The sequence below is a fragment of the Euprymna scolopes genome, chromosome 43, assembly GCF_053919585.1.
Source record: "Euprymna scolopes isolate OS-2025 chromosome 43, ASM5391958v1, whole genome shotgun sequence".
NCBI classification, from domain to species: Eukaryota; Metazoa; Mollusca; class Cephalopoda; order Sepiida; family Sepiolidae; genus Euprymna; species Euprymna scolopes.
Window position 1 is genome coordinate 38,279,534 of NC_136524.1, and position 27,755 is coordinate 38,307,288.

At 33.1% G+C, this 27,755-nt stretch overlaps 1 protein-coding gene across 12 annotated transcripts in view; it reads left to right on the plus strand.

Moving 5' to 3' along the window:
- LOC145268296 (uncharacterized) overlaps positions 1–26,498 on the plus strand; it is a 447,971-nt gene extending 421,473 nt beyond the window's left edge. For all 12 annotated transcript variants that reach the window (XM_080123710.1, XM_080123715.1, XM_080123717.1 and 9 more), the window contains 3 exons: positions 9,024–9,109; positions 23,848–23,993; positions 26,092–26,498. In XM_080123710.1, the coding sequence (XP_079979836.1) occupies positions 9,024–9,109; positions 23,848–23,993; positions 26,092–26,339 (480 nt within the window). In that variant the 3' untranslated portion in view covers positions 26,340–26,498. The remainder of the gene's footprint in view (positions 1–9,023; positions 9,110–23,847; positions 23,994–26,091) is intronic.
- Positions 26,499–27,755: the final 1,257 nt, after the last annotated feature.

Below are 27,755 nucleotides of genomic sequence, written 5' to 3' on the forward strand. Positions count from 1 at the left end.
CAAATATTCTAAAATGACTGTTACATTTCTTAAGACATTTATTTTATTTAATGGAAAGAAACGTATCTTTTTTCAGAAAAAGTTGAATAAGAAAAAATACAATTCATCCATTTCGTAACATTTTAAAGGCACAAATGTTATATTTTATTTGTAAACTAGCGTAGGGTACCTGGCGTTGCCCGGGTGTTTGGAGGTGTGTGTGGTTTTGGGTAAATCAAAACGGGGGGGGGGGATAAAATAAAAGTTTTGGTAGGTGAGTATGAGGATCGAACCCAAACCCTTGAGGCAAAGTTGGAAATTAAAGTGTGCAAAAAAAAGTGCAACGTTAACCACTGGGCCACCGCGATATACTAACGGAAACGTGTTTGAATTTATTTAATTACTTAAATTGGCAGGTGCACGTTTTAATGACTTAATGAGGTCAACTTTGACTGCGAGGTAGTATTTTATTTAATGCGGGAATGCTTTTTTATTTTTATTTTCCCGGGGGGGGGGGGATCAGCATCCCTTGTCCGAATTGAATAGCAATTGTCTAATGTAAGGAAAATATTTCCACATTGATCAAAGCTGATTGCTTTCGGACATTTCCGGTGACCGCGACCGCCAGAATTAGTGTCGCTTTTATTATACGAAAAAGCCTTATCCATATGCGGCGAGCGAAAAATGTTGAATATTTATCTTCCCGGAGTCGAGCAAATTAAATAGACAGGTGACCTCCGTTAACTCGGAGATATTATGATTTATATGTGATATAAAAAGTTTTAAGAAGCTGTTAGCCGACCTACCGCTTCTCTGAAAAAGCTTTTCTTAGACATACACAAAAAGCGAACATACATACACACATTTTTGCTTTTATATATATAGAAGAAAAAAGTTATGGAGAAGTATAAAAACACTATAGCAATGCAGGAAACCGGCTGTCATATTGGTGTGACGTATGAACAAAAACGGACAAATGAAAGAAGATCTTATTAGTTTGTTATTTTATTTAGCTTCATGTATCCAGTTATTTTTTAAAGGTAATCACAATGTTATAGAGAGAGGTGGATTGGCACCCAAAACAGTCACGTTACATAGTGAAGTGGGAAGTATTGTTCTTATAACAAGATCAGATTAAAAACATATAAATTGTATGTATTGGTGTTTAGCCAGGGGATATGATATCGACGTATAAACTGAGTCATGTTGTATCAGAGAGTTATCACACATGCATATATTACAATTCATGTTTACGTAAGGTATCATTTTTTTATAAGACGAATAATATATGCTTCATACCTTTCTCCAAGAGTTTTTCCATCTTCACTGGTGAGCTCCGTGATGAAACATGAAATGACCAACACCATAACCAATTGAGACCTCTGTTCTTTCTTCTTTTGTGAAACCACATAACAACACTTTATATTTTTAAAATATAAATTTATTTCAGTTGTCTCAGACGGTCTTCACAAAGAGTTTGCATTTCGTGTCTGCATGCTTGTTCTTCACAGCCTCACTTCCTGGCTTGAAGCATGTCTGTTCACTCCAGAGACCAAACTCAAACTCTCAACTGACTAAACTTCCCGACCTCTTGACTTCAGTTCCGTTATGTCATCATTCAAAAAGCACACGTCTCACTAATGTGTGACCTTTCCACGTCTGCCTGCTCAAGGTCATTTTGTTTATTTAACCTAGCTAATTTATGGAAACATCTTCAACTAAAACCCATTGCTATACTTTATTCTATAAACAATAAATAGAATATACAATAAATAACTCCCAATATAAACTATGTTAAGAATATCATTGAATAGATCAATAATAACTAACTATTAACAATGTTAATTATCTAACAACAATGCACATCAGTAAATATGAACTTACCGTTTGATAGCACCAATGATCCGTTGTGCTGGCATAAAACCAAACTGCATTTCATATAGGCTGAAATTAAAAAAAAAAACTGTTTGGCCTTAAAATGACCCTAGAGTGATTGATAGGTCATTAAACACCAAACAAACAAATATTTCTTAAAAAAGACTGTTTGGCCTTAAAATGACCCTAGAGTGATTGATAGGTCATTAAACGCCAAACAAACAAATATTTCTTAAAAAAGACTGTTTGGCCTTAAAATGACCCTAGAGTGATTGATAGGTCATTAAACACCAAACAAACAAATATTTCTTAATGAAATGGATTTCATTGTTAGATATGTTAATATATACTTTAGTGAATTCTAAAGGTATGAAGAGTTCTTCAGAGATTGGTGAATGTAAATCTACAATATCATATTGTACATATTTTTCTCTTTTCAATTTTTTATTTAATTATTTTTATTTTTAAGTGCATTATTTTTTTTTTTCTATCTCTTTTAAGTAGATTTTTTGTATTTTTAAACTTGAAAATTTCTAGTTTCTCGTTTAGGCATCATCTATATGGATCATCTAAAAATCTACAAATTCTAACCCACCTGATGATTTTTCATTAAACTACTAGAGACAATCTTACACCTTCAAAAATGTTTAGTGGTGTACTATATCTGTGTGTATGTGTGTTTTAATTACATGTACCTTTGCCATAACATTTTTTTTTATTCTAACGCAGTTTCTCTTGTATAACATTTTTTGTACTTTAGAATTTCTGTAGTGTATATTGTAGTGTTGGCACAAATGCTCAGAAACAGAAAAATTTAAACATTTTGGTTATATTGGAATAAGAAAAATTGATGTCTACTTTTCGATGCCAGAAATAGTTCCTTTAATTGTTTATTTTTTCTTTAATTTTGTTTAAAACTTAACTTTTCATTGCTAGTACTGAAGATAAAATATTGAATATTTATTGATTTTAAATTGCCAGTAAAATTACAATCTATACATCACTATAAAAGTATGTTTTATGTTTGCAAAAATATATGCATATAATCCATGGTTTCTTACGGTAATCTGAAAAGTAAGTAATTAAAGAAAAAACAACAACTCTACAACTACATATCAAGAGATTTTAAAAGAAGCTCGTCAGTAATTGTATTGAAATTTAGAATGGAATCTGTAATTAAAAAATTTTTTTTTTTTTTTTTTTTTTTTTTTTTTGCTATTTCACCCCAAACAAGGCACAGTGCCATTTGGCTGTAAGGTGCTATTATTTGGGACACTATGTAGGGAGTTGAGCAGCAAGATGTCTGTTTATATTACACTTGAACTTCTGCATGTCAGTACAGTCAGGAAAGCAGGGACCTGAGAGAGAATTCTAAAGTCTAGCAGTTCAAGGGAAGAAACTATTCGAGTAGAAGGATTTCCTGTATCTATGGATCTTTACTGTGTAGGGGTGTGATTTTAGGGGATACAAGGGCTTGGAGTTCATCAGAGCATCTTCCATTAAAATACTTGTAAAATAGGCGCTGGGATGCAACATTTTGTCGATGAGAAAAGGGTTAAATTTTTGTTGACAAAGCGAGACCTATTAGATTAGCGATGCTTTTTTTTTTTTTTTTTTTTTTTTTTTAACCCTGTTTAAGAGAAAAAGACTAGTAGCAGATGCACTAGCCCGAATGTGGCAACAAGTGTATCAGAATCGGTAATTGAGAACAGAATCGGGTAAAGCATTGGAATCGTCTCATCACTAGTTTATTGTACCACTTTGGTTTATTTTCAAATAATGTTGAATAGTATTCTGGGCAACACCGGACTTATTGCTAGTTATGCACACACGGATATGGAGCTGGATGCACACACGCAAATATTGTTGACAAATCTTCACACCAAGAAATGTCATCAAAAGTCATCACTGAAAGAAGAGTGCATAAACTTTGAAAGCAACATTTTTCAACTGAGAAGTTTTGAAAACGGTCATATTGAAATTTGGCCTTGGACGAATTTAATAAGGGCCAGTGGAATGCGGCATGGAAAAATGTATTATAAAAAAAAAAGTGTTTTCGACATTTAAGAATAAAGAATAAAAAAGTCGATTGTCTGCCCTTGTTGATCCTATATTTCCGACAGGTATCGCTAGTAGCGTATAAGTCTCAAACAAGATGGCGTGAAGCAATTCTTCGCTAAAACATGTGATAATATTTGATTTTCTTAAATAAAAAAAAAAACTACTTGATCGATTTACGTGATTTTTAGAATATGACATCTTTATGCAGTGACAAGTACGTACATTATAGAGATTTTTTCAAATTTTTTTTGTAAAAAATGTTTTTTCGACCCAATTATAGACAAACACCATTCATTTTTTATTCTCTGACCTTCGTTTATTTTTCTGTTATTTTTCAATGTCTTTTTCATAGCAGTGAAGAAAATTTTGGGGGTTGAACATTTCTGATGCATTTTTTAATTTTCCAGTCATTATCATCCAGTATAAAAAAAACAAAACCTTAAACAGATGAACAAGCAAAATGTCCATCTGATGATCGCAGTCAATTGTAAATAGCACACGATAACCTATTTATTGTCATCCAACATAATCATAATACATCGATTTTTTAAATGTTTATGTATCAGTTCATAATTAGTAATCAATAAATATTGATAGAATTGATCTGGTACACAAAGATTGACGCTCACATACAAATGCAGACACATACATTACAAAATCATAGACAGTCAGATAAGCATTTACTCCGACAGACAAATACACGTCCATTTTCACATGTACTCAGTCAGATACACATGCTTGCACATGTAATCAATCAGATGCACACACTTGCACATGTACTCAGTCAGATGCACACACTTGCACATGTACTCAGTCTGATGCACACGCTTGCACATGTACTCAGTCAGATGCACATGCTTGAACATGTACTTAGTCAGATGCGCACACTTGCATATGTACATAGACACACATGCTAGCACATGTACTCAGTCAATCCACATGTACTCAGTAAGATGCACATGCTTGAACATGTACTCAGTAAGATGCACACGCTTGCACATGTACTCAGTAAGATGCACATGCTTGAACATGTACTCAGTAAGATGCACACGCTTGCACATGTACTCAGTCAGATGCACACGCTTGAACATGTACTCAGTCAGATGCACACGCTTGAACATGTACTCAGTCAGATGCACATGCGTGCACATATACTCAGTCAGATGCACACGCTTGCACATGTACTCAGTCAGATGCACACGCTTGCACATGTACTCAGTCAGATGCACATGCTTGAACATGTACTCAGTCAGATGCACATGCTTGAACATGTACTCAGTCAGATGCACATGTACTCAGTCAGATGCACACGCTTGCACATGTACTCAGTCAGATGCAACGCTTGCACATGTACTCAGTCAGTTGCACACACTTGCACATGTACTCAGTCAGATGCACATGCTTGACCATGTACTCAGTCAGATGCACACGCTTGCACATGTACTCAGTCAGATGCACATGCTTGAACATGACTTAGTCAGATGCATACGCTTGCACATGTACTCAGTCAGATGCACATGCTTGACCATGTACTCAGTCAGTTGCACACACTTGCACATGTACTCAGTCAGATGCACATGCTTGAACATGACTCAGTCAGATGCACACGCTTGCACATGTACTCAGTCAGATGCACACACTTGCACATGTACTCAGTCAGATGCACATGCTTGACCATGTACTCAGTCTGATGCACACGCTTGCACATGTACTCAGTCAGATGCACACACTTGCACATGTACTCAGTCAGATGCACATGCTTGACCATGTACTCAGTCTGATGCACACGCTTGCACATGTACTCAGTCAGATGCACATGCTTGAACATTTACTCAGATGTGCACGCTTGCACATGTACTCAGTCAGATGCACACACTTGCACATGTACTCAGTCAGATACACACGCTTGCACATGTACTCAGTCAGATGCACACGCTTGCACATGTACTCAGTCAGATGCACATGCTTGAACATGACTCAGTCAGATGCACACGCTTGCACATGTACTCAGTCAGATGCACACGCTTGCACATGTACTCAGTCAGATGCACACACTTGCACATGTACTCAGTCAGATGCACATGCTTGCACATGTACTCAGTCAGATGCGACACTTGCAGATATTCTTGGACAAATACACACACAAATATACTCAGGTACACACATAAGATACACCACAACTTACATACATCCCAAGAAACACATACAGACATGCCCACACTCATTCACATGCACACACAATAATATGAAAGTAATAATTAAAATCAAATTGTTATTAAAATATACATATAACCAGACAGATGCACACACACACACATATACTCAGATACACATGCCCAGAAAGATATGTAGACAGACATACAGATGTGCATACATATACCCAGAAAGAAACGCACACATATAAAAGTATTAATTAAACCCAAATTGTTTACCTAAATTATGGTATTTTTATTCAATTTATATGTCAATAACTTTTAAAACTTTCAGTCTGTTCATGAATAGGAATTTAACGTCATAAAAAATTTTGTAAAATTTAGAAGCATCATTTTCTTTTTTGTTCAACTATTAACCTTTAAAAGTTTCGTTTGTTTAACATTAACCTAAATTCATGCTATTGGTTTTATTTACATAATTTTTGAAAATATGACTTTTAAAACTTTTTTTAAAATCCAGTTGCATGGTTTATTTAAAAAAAAATGTATATTTATCAAAACTGTTTTATAGACAACTGATGAAAGATACAATCAAAAAATCAGCAAAATGTTTGTGTCGCCATTTGCATTTGTTTATGATAACTCAATATGCTCAGATATTAACTAATGTGTTTTTTACTTTTTTTTTATTTATTTATTTTATTGATTTATTATTATTATTTTTTTTTTTTGCACTACTTATGGAAAAAGCACGACGTCAGATGTTGTGAAAATTAAGTTACAAAGTTTTCTGGGATTTTCTTATTTTATCTGCTTCTATATGGATAATATATTTAAGTGTTTTTCATTTTGATTTATTTATTTATTTTACTCTTTTCCACCCCAAACTAGACCTATTGCCACTTGGCCGTCAGGGGCTACTATTTGTGACTTGGTCTACTGGGGACTATGTGAAGAGATGAGCAAGATATCTGTTCACATTAAATTTAAACTTCTGCATGTTAGTACCATCAGGGAAGCAGGTAAACAAGGAGAGAATTCCAAAGTCTAGCAGTTTAAGGGAAGAACCTATTAGAGTAGAAAGTTTTCCAGCATCTAGGGATATCAACAGTGAATGTGTGAGATATTGTTGCTAAACAGGTTTGTCGGGGGGGGGGGGTACAAGTGTTTAGCACATTCCATTAAAGTACTTATAAAACAGAACAAATGTGACAGGGTTAGAGCTTGGTTGATAGTGCAGTACCTTCAGTCTAATAAGCCATTAATAATGAATGGAAAAATCTAGTAATAATAGTGTAATTTCTGATAAGAAAGATCGCATACAGCAGAAACATATTCTTAGTTGGATGAAGTATTTTATGAAAGGAATTAAATCGAATTACATTTCATTGTTCTTAAGAACGTTGTGACACAAGCCACAAGAAGAACTCGTTATTCTAAACGAAATATTGATTTTGTAGGATTAAATATATCTGACCAACTTTGAGAAATAAACAAGCTTCACTTTATTATATAGGTACAGTGGAATGAACAAAATAATCGGAACAGTATTAAACTGATAAAAAAATATTGATCAGCTGCTCTTCCATAACATCCAACTTTAATGAACTCTGGGTTAACAGTTGCTGTCAAAATTAGAGTATTCAAATATTGATTCAACTCTGCGATTTGTTTTTGTAATAGTCTAATAGGTTATTTCATTGAAATACCGCTTCTTATTCCAGTAGCTCCTTTCCAACGACTGCAATCTTGTAGAACTCTCTTCCTGCTGACTGTTTTTCAGCCTTGGTCTTTTTAAGATGAAAGTAAATAAGCATCTCTTATTTTTGTGATAATGTTTCGTTCTTGTTATCTTGTTACATGTAGTGGCTTCATGTCTTGTCTGGAGTTATGATGATGGCTCTTTCATAAAAATCAGTTTTCATTGACCTTACAGAGAAAAGTTGTTGTCTAAATTAAATTATTCAGATGTTGATTCAACTCGGCACGTGTTTTGGTAGTAGTCCTCTAATGAGTTCTTTCAATAGTGCATTTTAATATCTGCCACTATTTTTTTTTTTTTTGTAAGAAATTCAGCTTAAATTGTTCCAGTTACTGAAGGTTTCTTCCTGTATGATAACTCTTGAAAAACCGAGTTCAACTCTTTTGTGATTGAGGTCTTAATATACAAGCTCCAAGAATTCAGCCTTTTTCAAAAATATATATACAGGATGAGCCAAAAGTAGAGAGTGTTTGTCGAAGCATAAGAGGCAGACTTCAAAGGCTGTGTAAATCAAGAAGTAAAACAGTTTGATAAATAACATTTAATTTTCATTAATATAATTATCTTATTACATATAGGTGTGCATATACTTGATCTCTAAATAAACGTTTTTTTTTTTTGTTTTTTTTTTTACTGTCCACTTACTTTTGGTTCACCCTGTGTGTGTGTATATATATATATATATATATATATATATATATATATATATATATATATATATACACACACACACACACACATATTTAAAAAATTAAATGTTAGTACTTCATTTATATATATATATATATATATACACAAATGAAATACTAACATTTAATTTTTTAAATATGTATTTATTATTTAATAGTTTGCATATTCAATTTTTTTTTTTTTATTGTTTAACTGAAAATATTTTTTAATTAAAAAATGCAAACCATTAAAAAAAAATGCAAACCATTAAAAAAAAATGCAAACCATTAAAAAAAATGCAAACCATTAAAAAAAAATGCAAACCATTAAGTAATAAACAAATTTGTGAAAATAATAAATGCTGGTAAATTCACTTAAAATATACACATTTCTCCAGTTGGAATCACATAGTTTGGATCTTGGAATATAGTTGTAATTCATTTTTGTTTTTATATAGTTAATAGATATGAAACACATGATGTAATGTTTGTTTTTTTTTTTTTCTTTCTTTTTTTTTTTTACAGTCATGTGACCGTATTATTGTTTCCTCTATTTACCGATTGTCTGTCAAGTTGAAAACAGCAACTGACCGGACAGTTCAAAGATTAAGGTAAGTTCTTTATGATTATGATGCTAGAATGTTACATAAGCTGAGGTAAAAATCAAATTAAATAAATTAAGAGTTCCCCCCCCCCTTGATGTAAGCATTGTGTGAATTTGAATGCCTGATGAAGACTTATATTGCTGGAATTGAGCTGTTTTTAAAATAAATACATGTTTGTTTAAAAATAAATTTAAAAAAATCTACACTGTGTAAGCTTCTTAACTGGTAAATTCTAATTTAAAAAAGCAAATATATTTAATTATTAAATAGGTAAAATATGGAAATAAATATTATAATAAAATTAAATTAAAAATTAGAATGAAATAAAACAATAAATGAAAAAAAATACAAGCTAATAAATTAAATTAAAAACTAGAATCAATAAATAAATAAAAATTAATGGATAAAATTATGAAAATGGACTAAATAAAGTAAAAATTAAATAAATAAAGAATAGAATAAATAATTGAAAAGTCAAATAAATGTAACACGCCATTGCAAATGGACAAAGAAACAAATATCTCGGCATTTTTTCTTTTTTAACAAAAGCCTTTATTACCTTATTATTCTTTCTCCCCATCTCAATCGCAGCTTAACTTAAAAAGTCTCTCGTTGCCACATGTTCATATAACCTGGTTGCGTTGCTCTTCCTTCTGACCACATGCTGGCTACAGCCGGCCTTTCTCACCTTCACTTTACACCCCCATCTCCTTCACTTTACACCCCCATCTCCTTCGGTGCCAACATTGTTTCTCCACCATTTTTTTTTTTTTTCCTTTTTCTTCTCTTGCAAGCTCATGCACACTTACATGTTTGTTTGTTTTTTTCAGCTACTGCTGCTATTTTCCCAAGTGCTCATATGCACTAAATAATTAAAATAAAAATAGAATAAATTAAAAAAAATCAATTAAAAATAGAATGTATAAATCTAAAAACAGAATACCAAGTTAAGAATTAAAAAATAAAATAATAAAAAGGGAATAAAAATATAATAAATACAAATGAATAAAAATTAAGCTTTGTCTTTTATTATTATTATTGTTATTATTGTTGTTATTATTATTATTATTTTTACGAAGCTAAGTGAATGTAAAATTAAAAAAATTGAAATAAAAAAACATTAATAAGTAAAATAAAACGAAATAAATAAAATAAAATAAATAACAAAAAATATAGAATAAATGAATTAAATAAAAAAGGTAAAATCAGTAAATAAAAATAGACTGAAAAAAAAGTAAAATAAGTAAATTAAAAATGTGTTGAATGAATAAAAATAGATAAAAAAATAAATTTAAAAAATAGAATAAGACGAAACACTATGAATATATATTTGAGAATCTAAAGAACTTGAAGTATAAAGTCTTTTTGTTTTTCAAAATGAATGAATTCAGCATTAAATAACCCAAAAAAGGGGTTTATATGTATTATTTTAATTGGAATTCATTATTGAAATTAGTATTATTTATTTATTTACTAGCATGGGGATTCGTCATTACCCGAGTGTTTGGAGGTGTGTGTTGAGCAAAAAAAAAAAAAAAGTGGTAGTAGAAAGGCAGGCTCGAACCTGTACCGCTAAGGAGGAAAAGAATGTGAAAAAAACGTGATCTTTGCTGTTACGACCACAGCCAAACCGGAAGTGACGTAGGTTTAAAATAAGGCTAGACAAAAAGAGGGGGATGACTTTCGAAAATATCAGTGAAAAAAGCGACCCCTCTCTGTAGAAAAGTGCCCAATTGAGGGTGAAGAAATTAATGTTTTTAGCCAATTTTTCGATATTTGTTGTCTGAAGGGTCATGCTCCAAAATGATACTGATCTTGTGAAAATCCGTCGCCTCTGTCAAAAGTTTTAGGCAGACATGCAAACACACATACATAGATTTATATATTTGTTGCTCAAATTTTCGATCCAAATCGATTAAAAAGCTTGCCCCATCTCTGAATACCCTTTATGTAAAATTTCAAATGTTTAGACCAGAAATTGTCTGAGTAATTTGGTAGAGACCGCAGAGGTAAAAATTTTTTAACTTTAACCCCTATTATGACCCCTTAACATTTATTGTTTTGGGATCAAATTAAGTTATTAAGTTAGGTCCATGTCCAAGTAACCTATATCTAAAATTTCAAGTGTTTAGATCCAAAATTGGCAGAGGAGTTTGGTAGTGTTCTCAAAGGTCAAATCGTTGAACTTTGACCCCTTAACAGCCAAATTTCTGGCCAAAAACTGATTACAAAGATTTTTCCAAAACTACCCTGTATATCAAGTTTCGAGTCCGTAGACTGAAAATTGACAGTCATTTTGTAGGAAAATGTACACAAACAGACAGACACTTTCACTTTTATAGATATATAGATTGCAGACTATTATCCTCATCTTTCTTAGATGTTGTTTCATAACGTTTTAGCCAACTATTCCTCTGGCCTTCGTCAGGTGGTAAGAAAGATGAGGATAATAGTCCGCAATAAATAAATAAATTCATAAATAATACTCATCTCAATAATGAATTCCAATTAAAATAATATATATACCATTCAGTACAGACCTGACCATGGAAGATCAGATAATAAAAAAAAAAAAAAAAATGGATTTATAAGATCAAAAAATCCTACCTTGAATGCCTTTCAGGGCCCGTGGCGCAGTGGATAGAGACATTGAATCTCTGCAGTTCCAGGTGAGAATTGTCTGAAGATAGCGGTTTCAATGCTACCCAAAACCGCTCAGAGGCTTACTTGGCCAAAACATGGTGAGACGACAACAACTATGGATGGCAGTAATTAATGAGAATGCAGTTAGGTGATTCAGAGTTCCTATCCTGTTGCGGTTACCACCTGATGATGGCCAGAGGAATAGTTGGCCGAAACAACATCTAAGAAAGATAAGGATAATAGTCCGCTGTAAATAAATAAATAAGGGGGTTTATATATCATGAAACAAAACAACCAAACCAAACTTAGTGTAAAAATAATTGTCAGCTCAATTTTTCTTTTGAATAAATAAAACAGATATCACTTATAAATCGATATTGATGACAGAATTCTATTTATGATACCTCATTAGATTTATGATACCTCATTAGATTTATGATACCTCATTAGATTTATGATACCTCATTAGATTTCAGAACAATTTGTTTTGAAGTCTTAGTAAAATCTTGTACTTTGCGACATCGGATGATATGCATTTATTTTTACTTTTTTTGGCGATTTGACGATCTCATTTTTAAACTGAGCGTGTAAAGTAATAACATACATACAGGGTGTAACGACAAATTTGTTGCCCTAAAGAAAACAACACTACAGCTTTATTTTAAAACTTTTATTGAAAAAAATCAATTCAGGTAACTTGATTATGTGGTAGAGCTGACATCTATTCAATGTAGCCATGTTCAGCCTCAATCATCACCTTGATATGGACCTGTAACTAGGAACATGCTTTTTCCACAAGTGCTGGTGAGAGCTCAGCGAATACTTGGCCGATGGTGCCGATCAGGCTGGATTAAATGTGGTGGGAGGTCATGTTGGTGATGCTCCCAACATATGATCAAACAAAGTAGTCCAGGAGGTTCAGGTCGGGGGAGGAGGGGGGGCAGTGAGAGAAAGGTACAAAGTCGTAGCACTCCTTCTGAAGCCAAGCCTGGGTCTCTTTGAACTTGTGGGCCAGCACAGAGTCCTACTGCCACACCCAGGGTCTGCCAGCAGCCACCTGATTGCACCAGGGGATCACCAGATCCATGGACACTTTGGTGTTGACTTTAAAGTCCTACTGCCAAAACCAGGGTCTACCTGCAGCCACCTGAATGCGCCAGGAGATCACCACACTCTTCAGCACATCCATGTATACTTTGGTGTTGACTTTCAAACCGACTTCAAAGATGTGAGGTGGCATGATGTGGTCCTCACTTGAAAACGCACCAAAGACCATAACCGTGGCCAGAAACTTGTTGAGTTGTGCCCTTAAGCGTTGCACCATCTAGATTTGCATTTTCAGGGTGCTGGCAATGGTCCTGTTGTCATAATTTGGATCAGTAGAGAGCATGAGTTGTACAGTGGTACATTTCCAATTTCGCTCGTTGAACATTGTGTCACCTTAAGCATAATAGAAGGCTTCTATCGCTCTTGAGATTTGTGCACAACTGGTCAACTAGTAGACGGTCTACAACAAAATGAAAATCGGTTTTCATCAAACGAAAATGAAATCATGTTGTAGTTTCTAGCGCAATAATTTTATTATTCCACCCTGTATAAATAAAAAGGAAAATAAACAAAAAAAAGAATAAATAAAACAGTGTTCAAAGTTTGTCTGTATTGAATACATTTTATTGAAAAATATTGTGACAAATTTTTCACATTACAGTGAACTTTCCAATTCAACAATGCAAATATAAAGTAGGCAATTCTTTAACATGACTTCTTTTTTTGCCCATTTTCATTTATTTTAAACTAGCAGGGCTATGTGGTGTTGCCCGGGGCAAAAATGTAAAATATTTCTATTAAAAAAAAAGCTTCTCTCCCTTTACTTCTCTCTATTTTTCTTTTTTTTCCTCATCTGCCATTTTTCGCCTCCCTCTTTTTCTGTTCAGCACATCTCATTCCTTCCTCTCTCTGTTGATATAAGTATACACATACAAACAACTCATTTTTTTGAGTAAAGAATTGGCATAAGAGAAGTAGCACCACCTTGATAAAAAATCAGAGTTACTTCCCCTTACTGCATAAAATGGTTGAAAAATCACCCCCTTCCTCTGACAAAATCTGCACAAGTTTATGGTCAAAGAATGAATATTTTCGAAATTTTATATATTCGTTCATAGCAATGCTAATCAAGAATATACCAACTTTGTGGGTTTTCGTTTTTAGTTTTTTTTAGTTTTAGTTGGACATACACACTGACATCTGCATTTAATAGATTAATGATATTTATTAAATAGGCTTTCTTAATGTTTTTCTTTTTCTTTCTGGATACCCAACCTCTCAGTCGTGGAATTTTTCCTCTCTGTGCTAAATCCAACGGAGTCTCTGCCATTCTTAAAATGACCTCTTCCCTATTAACTGTGGTTTGCTGCTGGCCCTGTGTAGTTTTAGGACGTGCACCCTCCGAGATGTTGCCTTTTTTCTTTGAGAAAGGGTTAGTTTATTGCCAATCGACTGAAGCATTCCTACTAGACTGAGGCTTTTTTTTTTATGGTCAGAGTGCTCTTTCTTTGGAGTTCTGGCTCTTCAATCCCACTTTCCGAGCCTTGTCTCACATCTTCCTGCTGTAGGAGGGAAATACTTCCAAGCTAAACAAAACTTGATTCCTTAACAAAATTATTTAATTTTACCAATAAAATGTACATCATGTCATGATAAATTATGCAATTGTTACAGTCTACTAGACTGTTTTTCTTTTTATGTTAGCTAATATTTCTAAGTAAAGTGATTAATATATTAACCCCCAAACAAAGGAATTTGAGATGTAATAGACTACTGTAATTTTGGGCCAATATCTACACGGCATCCTAAGTTGAAAGTTGTGCACTAAGATGTTTGTTCATATTACATTAAAATTTCTGCATGTTGTACAATTAAGAATATAATGGGCATTTGCAGGAGCTCCTGAAAACGGTATGTACATGTTTTCACTAGATCCCCCTTGAAATACCAGAATGTACTTAGCTGAGAGCTATATAAACATGGCATCCAAGTCATTCGATAGTAACTTTGCAGGCTGCTCTTGGAGCGTATCAGCATTCATAATTATCAACGTTATTATTTAAGTCTGTGTTGGGTCCTATCAATATTATTGTGCGAGTTTATGTTCGGTTATATTGTTTAGTTCTGTGTTGGTGAATGCCCTTGGTCTGAGTCAAAAGTTTGCTTACTTTATTAACACAAATAAAACGGGGGGGGGGGGATTCCAAAGGCTAGGACAGGGGTTGGAGCTTTGTAAACTGAGAGGCGTTCTAAAAGTGATGTCACCTATTTTTTTTTTATTTTGCCTAAATGGATTAGAGGAGATTGCAAATTGCATTGTTATGATGATTAAATTAATGTATCTACGCCTGAAAGTTTCATCTCTCTGTTGCAGATATCGATGGTGTGAGACTCAAAGAAAGCAACTCCAGCCATGGAGGTGCATCAGAAGCAGATATGTGTTGTTGAATTTCTGGCAAAAGTGCATTGAGGATGGCACTGATTATGTAGAAAAAAAAATTCTGGAGCACAAAAAGTTGCTGATTTTAATGGTACCATTCCTGTCTTCGTAGGCCTTCAACATTTGAGTAAAAAAAAAAAAAAAAAAAAAATAGGAGGCTTTAGTTTCGGAACAGTCCTCATACATATATATTTTTTCCAACTACCTCAGTTGAACTCAAGATGTCAACCTAGGTGGGTGAGTAAAATGCGCTTTGTCCAACTCATCAGCAGTATGGAATTCTCTGACATCAAATCTTTTTTTTTAACCTCTTTTGTTGCTTGAACAAAGATGGAGAACAGACTTGATAGGTACGAATTTCATTTGTCCTTAATTTACCTTGTGGGAAAAATGGTTCAGCCACACTGCAACCCAGGAGAGTTCCTCCATAAAGTGATAGCTCCAGAACCACCCCAAGGTTGGCGAAGACACCCAGGAGGTCAGCTGAAGATGTGGTTACACACCATCAAAGCAGATATCAAACCTAATTCCAGTCCACACGTGTATGGTGATTGTTGCTGGTTCCTGGATTGGTTTCCCATTACTATCTAGGCCACTGTGGACTGTCATGCATGGCCTTCATGCATTTGAGATGCTGGATGTTCTACAGGAGGAGCCAGCTCAATCCATCTTTAGTGAATATCGCCTTGAATCAAGTAAATATAAACTTTACAGGGAGGATGCTTGTCGTATTTGATTAAATGCCAATTTTACCTGCTGGCATGTCATGTGTTGATCAGAAATTGACTTCCTTTAACCTACCTCTGGCCAGTTTATTTTAATAGCAATACACATGAAAAAATTGCTTAAAATATTTCAATATTGGTATATATATAGAAAGAGCTTGATAAGCTAAGAAAAAATCTTTACATTTTTAAAATCCAATTAAAACTAAGGAAGTTATGACTATTTTTCTGCTTCACACATTTGGATATTTTTCCCTCTGTAAGACCATATGCGTTTTGTCACATTTTTTTTACACTACTTTTTCAGTAAAAATGCTGTATTTTTATTAAAACACAAGATTAAGCAATGAAATTTGCTATATAAGTTCATTTTTTGCAAGGAATCAGAATATGCCACCGAACATTTAAAAAAAAAAAATGAATAGCTTTCAAATATTTTACAGTAAATGCACATAAATATATTGCAATTCCTTAAAAATGCCAGGTACCTATTTACAAGGCCTCCCTACGGAACAGAGTTAGACACCAGGATCATTTTTTAACGTGGAGAAAAGGTACAAAAATAAAAATTGTCTCAGTCGTGAAGGATTTCTCCTCCACTGAAAGAACGAGAAATGGAAGTGCCACATCTGAAGAACAGATACTACACTTTGATTTTGGCCAAAAGGCGTTATCCACCCTCCCATCTAACCACTTCTCCAAAATATGATTCTACCTTTTTAGGCAATTACGTGTGAACACCCCGAAAAACTTTACTGAAGATAAACAAAAATCATTTTAGAATTTAATGTAAATTGATTCATTTTTGGTTATTCTAGCGTTTTAGGACAGTTAACCATTTTTTTCTGTGGGAGATAAATCCTGTGTGTGCGTGTTTTTTTTAAGATGATTATGTGTACTTTTAAAAGGGTATTTGTGCAATTATGGCAGGATGGGAAGGCCTGCCACTTTGACTTTGGAATCTTAAGAAAATTATGTGTAAACATCTTGAAGACTTGACAGAAACAGAACAAAAACAATTTTAGAATTTAGAATGGGGGTTAGTTTCACATAAATGTAATATAAAATAATTCACCGTGTCGAGGCCATTCTAGCGTTTTCGGACAGTTGACCAATTTATTTTTTATGAGAGATAGATCATGTGTATTTTGAAGGAAGGATCTATTTTTTGTTTTTTTAGATGCTTATATGTAGCATACAGAGGAATTTTGTTTGGTGGGAAGCTTGCCACTCGGACTTAGCATTATTGTTAATGCTAAAGAAGGTTTTAGAAGGAGACTTACTACTCATACCTAGTGTTAGAGGTAGGATTGAGGGTGTTTGACAGCTATATTTACTGTTAGTGGTTCATAATTATTGGCTTTTGAAAATGTTATGGATTAGATTATGAACATCAGATTACTTGCAAACTTATGTAAATGAGGAGTTTGAAACTTTACAAGAATTAAGACAAACAGACAAAAATGAAATTTTATTTAAAACAAGTGACGTCACTCTAACAGAAAATATGAATTTTTTTGGAAAAGTATTAAGTATTTTTTCCCCATCTGTTCAAATTTTTTAAAAATTGCTAAAGCTGAAAAATCGTCCACAAATTTTGAATTAATTTGATTTTTATTTTCAATTACATTTCATGTCCTTTTTTTACCGAGTGATAAATTATTTCGTTATTAAACTTTCCAGTTCAAGACGTTTTTTATTTCTTACTTCACAAGAAACTGAGTACCCCGTATTTAAATATTGATTTTTGCATTTTTTTTTTTTTATGATCTGGTAGATTATTGTCCATTCGATAATAATCCACTGAAAAAATTGTAAAAAAAAAGATGAAAATATAGAGAGAGGGAGGGTACCACTGGCACATGTGAACCAAAAAAACATTTCACATTTTTGCTTGTTCAAAGTAAAGCACTTTTTAATTCACCATTAAAAACTAATAGAATGGATAAAAGTGCATACAAGGTATACATTTAGAAAACTTATTTTCTTGTCTTTTCAACCATATAAATATTTTTAAAAGTGACTAGAAATATGTGAGAAATTGCAAGTTGAACAAAGTTCATAACATCATACTGGTTGGGATTGCTTTAATTATATATTTTGATAACCGAATAGCTTTAATTAAGCTAATTATATTCTGATAGCTAAATAGTTATAACTAAACATCTGGGAACATTTTTTTATATTCATTTTTTCATTTAAAAAATAAAAAATAAAAAAATTCTGGAATAAAAGTGAACAAAAACGACTGTTTATAGCTGTGTCCACCTATTTAAATATCAAAAAACTTTTGTTTAAAGCTGACAAATTGTTCACAAATTTTGGATGAATTTGATTTTTATTTTCAACTAGCAGGTGCGCCTTGTCGGCACACACAACGCTGACTCAAACACAAAATAGAATACACTCAACGTCAAGTACACTCAACATTGTCTTACCATCAACGCTTACCTTGTGAATTTGGAGTATGGGAAATTCCCATATGCACAAAACGAAATCACTGAAAAAAACAAAAATACTCAATTAAGGATAATGAGTAAATGTTGGATAAAATGATGGTTAAAATTATTACGAACTTGCCAGGATTCGAACCTGGAATCTTCTGATCTGTAGTCAGACGTGTTCTCCATCGCACCACAAGTCATGTCTGTATGCCGAAAGATGTTACCACGGCTGTATACAGACAGTGCTAAATTCCATTGACATGGGCAGGTAACTTTTTTGACAATTGCACGAAACGGTCCAAAAACCCTTTTTTCTGGCTTTTTGTGTGACTCGGCGTTGTTTGTTATGAACCATATATAGATAAGGACAATCTAGAGACTCACACCTTTCAGGGAAAATAAAGAATTTTTCAATTCGGTGCATCTTTTTGAAAGTTTTATTGGTATATATACATATACACACATAAATAAATAAACAATTAGAATTTTATTAATGGTATAAGATTACATTTCTTGTCATTTTACCACCGACTGACAGATTTTGTTTTTCAACTTTCCGGTTTAAAACATTTTTTATTTCTTAACTTCACTAGAAACTGAGTACCCCCTACAAGTATTTAAATATTGATTTTTGCATTTTTTTTTTTTATGATCTGGTAGATTATTGTCCATTCGATAATAATCCACTGAAAAAGTTGTAAAAAAGATGAAAATATATAGAGAGAGAGGGTACCACTGGCACATGTGAACCAAAAAAACATTTCACATTTTTGCTTGTTCAAAGTAAAGCACTTTTAATTCACCGTTAAAAACTAATAGAATGGATAAAAGTGCATACAAGGTATACATTTAGAAAACTTATTTTCTTGTCTTTTCAACCATATAAATATTTTTAAAAGTGACTAGAAATATGTGAGAAATTGCAAGTTGAACAAAGTTCATAACATCATACTAGTTGGGATTGCTTTAATTATATATTTTGATAACCGAATAGCTCTAATTAAGCTAATTATATTCTGATAACAAGATAGCTCTAATTAAGCTAATTATATTCTGATAATAAAATAGCTCTAAACATGTAAGAACATTTTTTATATTCATGTTTTCAATTATTTTAAAAAATCGTTCTGGAATAAAAATCAACAACAACCACAAAAAAAAACTGTCTGTTGTTTACAGCTGTGCTATCCCTGCTGCTGCTACTATTAATACTACAAAACACTATTCCATCGGAACTCAAACGTAAACGATTTTTTTCTGGGTACCATGATTTTAAATTGCTAGCTACCACAAGAGAAAACAACATACAATTATACTTTTAATGGATAAAAACAGTAGAAAGCTTATTTTACTTAACAGTAGGTGCCCAAAGAAAATTATTTTCAAAATTTTTAATACTCATGTTTAAGTCTTTTTTTTTCTTTTTTTTTTTTTACACAATGAAAAACTGGTATTGTAGACACTCTAAACCATTAAAATTATCGTCCCATCTGGATTAGTTTCCAAAATTAATCACAGAATTCTTAATACGAACGCAGTACGAGCATTTTCGAATGGGGGGGGGGCTCTTTATAAAACCTTACTGAAAACGCTATTTTATGATGTTCAAATTTTTATCACTTTATTTGCTTGAAACTTTAAAAATATATAATGTACATTATTACTTACTAGCTTTACCCTGCCACGCGTTGCTGTGGCTCAATTTGGTGTAATGGAAAAGTCTTAAAAAAAGAGAAAATGCATGTTACATATATTCTTAGTATAGCAATCGACTACCCCCCCCCCCCAAAAAAAAAATGCAAAAATGTAAGAAGTGGTACTCTTGCAGTACGTAATGGTTTGATATTTTAGTGTTTTTATTTAATGTAAAATGTTTAATCATCTTGAAGAACACAGTGTTTATGTCTGTAGTTGTATGTTTGAAAGATACAGTTAAAGACTGTTTTTCAAGTCGACTAAACAGTACATTAGAAAGGGTTTGACAAAAAAGTTGTGGGAAACTCAGTATGTAGCAAATGTAATTTCGTTAATGCAGAAGAAACATGTACCGAATTCTTTAGTAAAGAAAAAGCAATAATAATTTTCTGATCGTAATCGAATCTTTATCTGGTTCTTTATTTTGTTTTTGTTTTTCAATTTGAATGCAAGTAATTACACGCTGTAAATATGTAAATAATAAAATTAAATAGTAAATTGCTCATAGTTAGAATCATCGGTTAGAGTCCTTCAAACCGGAAGTAAAAACCGAGTAGTCACGCAGTTTATGTTATTGTTTTTTATTTTGATTTTCAAGTGTAATGCAAGTAATTTCACGATATGGTTGCGTTGTAATAGTAATTTGTAAAAAAGGAGATGTTAGTTTTAAAAAATTGTGTAGTTGAAATCAGTAATAAATGAAGCTCATAGTTAGACTCCTCAGTTGGAGTCGTCAAAACCGGAAGTATAAACTTAGTAGTCTCGCAGTGTGTGCGTCTTACGGAAGAAAGAAATGCAAAACAAAATAATCTAATCGTAATCAGACGTTTAGCGCATTTATTTATTTATTTTTTGGTTTTGGTTTTTTAAGTAAAATGCAAGTAATTTCACGGTATTGTTGCGTTCGAATAATAAATGGTAACAAAGAAAGTGTTTGTTTATTTAATAAGTTTTTGGTGGGAATTACTGATAAATAAAGCTCATAGTCAGATTCCGCGGTTAGGGTTGTCAAAACTGGAAGTAAAATCCGAGTAGTCATGCAGTTTGCATTCTACGTTAAAGAAAAAAAAAAGGCAAAAAAATGATATTAATCGGACTGCAAATCTTTTTTTTTTTATGTGAGAGAAGCGAAAAAAATAGGGGAAAAAATAGGGGAAAAATGGCTTTAATAATCCTTTACGATTCCAAACTGGTGTTTAATCCTACTGTTCCTTGTGGACAGGTTCTCAGAGGTGTTAAGTGGTAGCAGGAGGAGTAGGAATTCAATAGAGAGAAAAGATTTTACAACTTCCATTGATTTTAACCGGTTTTGGCAGTGAACTCTCACCGGGAAAAATATAGGAATGTATGGTTATTGAGGAAGTGTAAGAGTAATAGGCCTATAGCACACCTCAGATAATGTGCTGCAGTTTGTGCACATTACATTTGCATGTAATGTCTTGTTTTTTAATCCTATTAAAGTCAAACTCACACGAAAAAAAAAAATGAGTTCATTTTATTTATATAGAGATTAATTCATTTGAAAATATTCATTTTTTAATAAAATAGTGGTATTTTAAGGACTTAAAGTGCTTTGGTTTTAAAAATATGACGATTTTAGCAAAATGTACTTAAAATCTGTGATTATCTAAGTCTTTTATCATTCATGTGTATTGCTACAATAAGAGACCATCCTCCCAGGCATTACCATTTTCTTTTGCTATTTATCCATATTTCTCTCAAATCCATTGTTGTCATTTCCTCCTGTTTTTCTCTGCCAACTGACCCAACTGTTCTACATCTACTAACCCAAGCACTCTCATTTATTCTTTTAATGTGACCAAACCAACAATTTCCTGTTCTAAGCAAATATCTCTCTATACCAGATTTCATCTTCCTCTGAGGTCATCAAATCTAAGTCTTGTCTTTAAGACTGCTATTACAGTTTGATGGTTAAGCTCCACTCTTGCTGGCCAGGTTTCACTTCCATACACCATCACAATGCATACACAAGTCTTTCCTTGACAGTTGTAATGTTCTGTTGATTAGTAATAGAGAAACCTCCCTTAACTTAATATACTCCTAGCTCTTGCTATCAAACAAGCACCACCTCCTCCCTCTGCTCCAATTGTTAAAAATAAAAAATTAAAAAAAATAGTTACCATTCATTAGCAACATGTTTGATGCTTGACTATATTTATGGAAGAGAAATCCTATGCATGTTTGTGTTTGTTTTTTGAGGGTGGAGGTCTACTTCAGGTCATTATGTGTCATTTAATAATCTTGTACTCGAATTTAGGTTTAAGTAGTAAAAAAAAAAAAAAAAAAAAGATTGGTTAACTGTCCTAAAAAGCTAGACTAGGATAGTTTGGAAATAGATCATTTTACATCAAAAACCTACGCCCTGCCGACCGGCTCTGACCCCTGAAGGCATTTTGACCAGCCTGCGAGCCGATTTGCCAATGACTATTTTTAATATGAGAGACGAAGCTGTCACATTCAACAAAAGACCTGGTGTTATGTTCTGATCTACCTAACCAAATTTGATTTCTATGACCGCAAAAACATGGTCAAAATACAATCATCTCCATTTCTGCATAAAAAATATTTTTTAAATAAAGATAAAACAAAAGCTGGGAGCCAATTTGACAGCTTCTGTCTTAGTCGGCTTTCTTCTATCAGGTGCCTAAAGTCTTTGCCAATTTTATGAAGGAAAATAAAGATTCGTAGTGAAGTGTATTTATTCATCAAAATATGACCTGCCAATAATTCATCAACTTAGTAACGCCATTTTTGTAAAAGGCTTTTGTTTTACTCTGGAAAAAGTTATGCACCTCCGTTTTCAAGTCATCTTTAATATTGATTGCCCTGTTCTTCATATGATTATCTAAGCTTAAAAACAAGTGGAAATCTGTTGGGAGAGGTCTGGTGAGTATGGTGGATGAAGCATAATTTTCTATTTTAGTCCTGCTATCTTGGACAGGGTCATTTTTGCAACGTGTAATCGAACATTATCTTGGAGAAACAAAACTTGTCTTCTGTTTGCAAATGCAGGCTGTTTTTTCAGAAAATTTTCTTGAACTCTTACAATTTGTTCAAACTATTTGTTAATATTAATAGTTTCTCCTATTTTTAAAGAACTTTGGGTGAATTATTCCTTGACCTGTCTACCATACAGAGAGCAAAAGATTTTTGTTTTTGTTTTAAATTCTTTTTCTTAAATTTTTTTTTTTTTAAATGATCGTCCTTTTGAATTTGAGCCTATTTTCCAATACCAAAACCGATACCTTAAATGAGCTTTTTTTTTTTTTGATTTGATTTTGGTTTAAAAAAACATCTTTCACTGCTTGAAGTAATAATAAAATAATATTTACTGATTTAAACTTCTAGTAAGACTAAAATCTCTCGATCACCCGCTCAAAAGTGTGTTTTCACATCTGAGAAAATATATGCATATTTAAGATGTGTTTTTACTGTAATCGAGACAAAATAACAACTTTTATAGTTAAATATTTAGAGATTTATAAAGAATCGGAATCAGTAATTGTATCGGAATCGGGAAAAATTATTGGAATCTTCCCTTCACTAGTAGAAATCCTAAGTAATTTGCAAGTATATTTTGGAGTGTCATCAAAGAAAGCTGGCCAAATAGTTATGCAAATAACACTCAAGATGAAAACAGTAGTCTGAATGATCCAAATGATATGATTTATATATCCTCATCTCAAAAGTTCAGAATTATTGCTTATTTACTTTTATTTTATCTTGCAGAGAATCCGAAAAAGCCAGCCCAATGCCTTTTCTGACCGATGATTTCATGGATCAAGATTCTGGTGAAATGCCAGCATGGACGTCTGCAAATCGTGAATTAGCTGCAATTCTCTGTAATTTAAGACACATTGAACATCGCGTTCGGGGTAAGCATAATAAAAATTTACTATTCATACTTTATGAAAATCTATGGTATCTACTTGAATGCATATGAGGTGCTTTCAATAAGTTTCCGGACGTTTTTTTCATGTGCGCACTTTTATCGATAGTACACAGCATGAAACTCTAGTCCCCTTCGAAGTGATCTCCTCCGGCTGCAATGCATTTGTTGTACCGTTCCAAAAACTCCTGGAAAGCCCCATGGAAGTCCTCTTGTGTGAACGTGTCAATGACCCTCGTCACAGCCTCTTTCATCTCATCAATTATCTTATAACAATTTTCCATCAAACAAAAGTATTGAGTGATGGTAGATGTGAGAGGTGGGAGTAGAGTAATAGAGTGGAGGTGGTGAAACTGTAGGAGTAAAGGTGACAGTGGGAGGATTAAGAAGCAAGAGGGGGGTAAAATGTTAACATTTTACCTAGGTTCTGAGATCAGTTTAAGTGTAGCTGTTGAGTGGTGGGAAAGAGGGAGGTGAGAGTAGAGTAACAGAAGGAAAGGAGGTGGAACCTTAAGGGTAGGAGTGGCTCAGTGGAGGTGGGAGTAAGGAGTAGAGGCGGGTAAAATGTCAACATTTTACCTTGTAATAAAGCAACAAAGCCACACAATTATAAAAATAAGTTGGGATGGGTTAGGTTGAACTACTTTACTAAAAAGAGGAATGAGGGGAGACAACTTAATGGGATGCCTAAATATGAAACGCACTAACGTTTTAATATTTCCTCCTTTTTTGGGGTGGTAGTATCAAAAATGATTTCAAAAAAGTAAATATACCACACGATTGGAAGATAATGGATATCGGCAAGTACTGAAGATTTCTTGCTTTTGGGTCCTATCAATTTCATAGCAAGACTTTCATTATGAAAGGAACATGTTCTTATTCTGTCAGCCTTAGGACTTCTACTCAGTTTCTTTCTCCAGATTTTTTTTCATATGGGCATTTTTATTGATACTATACACATCTAGTCCCCTTCAAAGTAATCTCCTCCAGCTCCGATGCACTTTTCTGTGGCATCGTGTCACTAGAAAATCAAAGTCCATGTGGTCGTACACGATTATTTTCAAATGTCCCATGCAGGAGGATCATGTGTGGTATGTGCGAAATGAACTGGTACATGGATTTGCACGCTCTTACATCAAGACAAAAAAAAAAAAAAAGAAAAAGAAAAAAAAAAAAGATCTCTAGTTCCTATTAATTTGCCTCCCCAAACAAAATTATTTATTAAACAAAATTTAAACACAAGATCGGTTTTTAATGTAGGGAAAGTCCAGTTCCCCAAAAAGGGGCACTCTAGATATGAACAAAAATAAAAATTGTCTCAGTCATGAAGGATTTATCCTCCATTGACCGAGGACAGAAAAGGTGAAATGTAGCATCAGAACAGATACTACACTGTGATCTTGACCTGAAAAAAAATTATTTTGGGAGGGGGGGGGTGCTTGTTCACATTGATGATCTTTTTAAACCAATACATTCCACGTAAAAACATTTTTATTTATGTGTCATGTCGAAATTAGTATAAATTCCAAAAATTATGAAAAATGATCCAGTAGAAAAATAATTACAAGGAAAAATAGAATTTATTGATTTATCGAATTTTATCGTATGCTTGAATTTGGAAGAATTCTATGACTAATTCAGTACGACGAACAAGGGAGATGCCTCTTGACTTAAATTGGCAAATTAAGGGTCTGCCATTTTTAAATCAACTTATTTCAGAACATAATTGTGGATTATTTTCTTTCTTTCTTTTTTTTTTTTTTTTTGTTTGTTAAAAAAACATATAGAACGTTTTCTACTGGATAATTTTTCATAATTTTTGGAATTCTAATTTTGCTCCGGCACACATAAGTGCGTAATGTTTTCACCTGAAATGTGTAGCTCTAAAACATCACCAAGATCACCAATCTAAACAAGCGCTTTTTTTTTGTTATTGGAATAGAGATTCTAAGAATGTGCATGGAGTACCCACTCTAAAAATTGTTTATATATATATATAGTGGTGCTATTGTAAACAAACACCAAATAATCTTTTGGCGTTTAACCATTTTATTCTCTACATTTTTTTTGTTTCTTTTGTGCAGTCATTGATCAGGCCTTATTCCCAGACAAAGAAGATGGTTCTGAACTTGATGGAATCGGTAGAATCGGAAGAGAGACGGAGAAAAGACTTCATTTCTTACAGGAAATCGAAAGAATACGGACGGAAATCGCTGGCTTTCGACCTATTGCCAATCCCGAAGATAAATTGTGGAAAGAAGAAGAAGAAGAAAGGAAAATGAGTAATCTTGATGGTAGCTCAAATTGCAGCGGCGAAGAAGAACTCTTTTAGCCATTGGCAAAATCAGAAAAAAAAAAATGGAAAACAAACAATACAACACTTATACTCCCGCCTCCTAATTATACCAAATTCCAAATTTGGTTCTGTTATTATAATTACAAAAAGTTCAAATAAATAAAGAAAGAAAAAAAATAGTAAAAATTTAAATAATGTGCATATTTTATCTTTTTTTATTTATTTTTTAACCCCAAACAAGGTATATTGCTACTTGAAATGTTGCTATTTGGGATCATGTCTAACAGGGGATTGAGGGGAGTTAAGCAACAAGATTATATTTAAATTTCTGAAGGTTAGTACAATCAAGGAAGCAAGAGACAGCAAGGGAATTCCAAAGTCTAGCAGTCAGAGAGAAGAAGAAACTATTAAACTAGAGGGCTTTCCGGCATCTAGGGACCTCAACAGTAAAGGGGTGGGATTTTGCTGTTTGTCGGAAGTATGTATGTCGAGAGGGAGGGGGTACAAGTGTTTTGATTTCATCAGAGCACATTCCATTAAAGTATTTATTTACATCATCTACAGGAGATTAGACATAAGGTCTGGTGTGAGTTTCATGAAAGTGTTTTTGTTGAACGTATGTGAATGTCTATATAGTAGTAGCATTACAAGTTGATTTTTTTCTTTTTGGATAATTATTATTTTATCAGCTTGCACGAAAAGAACTATGTAAAAGATGCTTAAAACCGTTTGAATTATGCAAACACCATCAGTAGTTCAAAAGTTATGAGAATTTTAAGTGTCAAAATTTATACTTTTCCGTGGACATTTTTGTTTAGAAAAAGTGGGCTAAATTACGGACTTCAACATTTCAAGAAATTTGGTAATTTCGCCACCATTTATTTATTTTTCAAGCTATTCTCATGAAACTTGGCACTCTTATGTAAAATTGTGTGCTCTTTCTGATTATGCAATCAAATTTGATGTATCTCTTTACCATAAGCCATGAATTATAAATTAAGCTGTACAAATTTCAATTTTTTTTAAACTGGCGCATGGTATCATACACTGGGTGTCTATTCATGAACAAAACTAAGTATTATAGTGGTATTTAAATATAGCTTTATTGGGGATAGGCATTTTACTGCCTCCTCGCCAAAGGAGAGCTTAATCTGGGGTGGAGCCATTGAATGCCTAAAGAGTATTCATGGCCGGTATTTACTACTCCCCTCAGAAATAAATCAAAGAAAATTTTTCATATAGATTTTGGATTTCTGTAAAAAATGGAAATTCCCATAGTCGACCAGAACTTATGCATTTTGGGACCAGTCCAATTTTTTATTTTGTAAATCCTCTCTATCTGGCCCAAAATATACCCCTATTCTCTGAGATGCAACCATAAATCGTACTCTACATGAATTCTCAATGTAGCTTTCACAGTACCAGGATACCATGAATCCTGATAAGCAACTA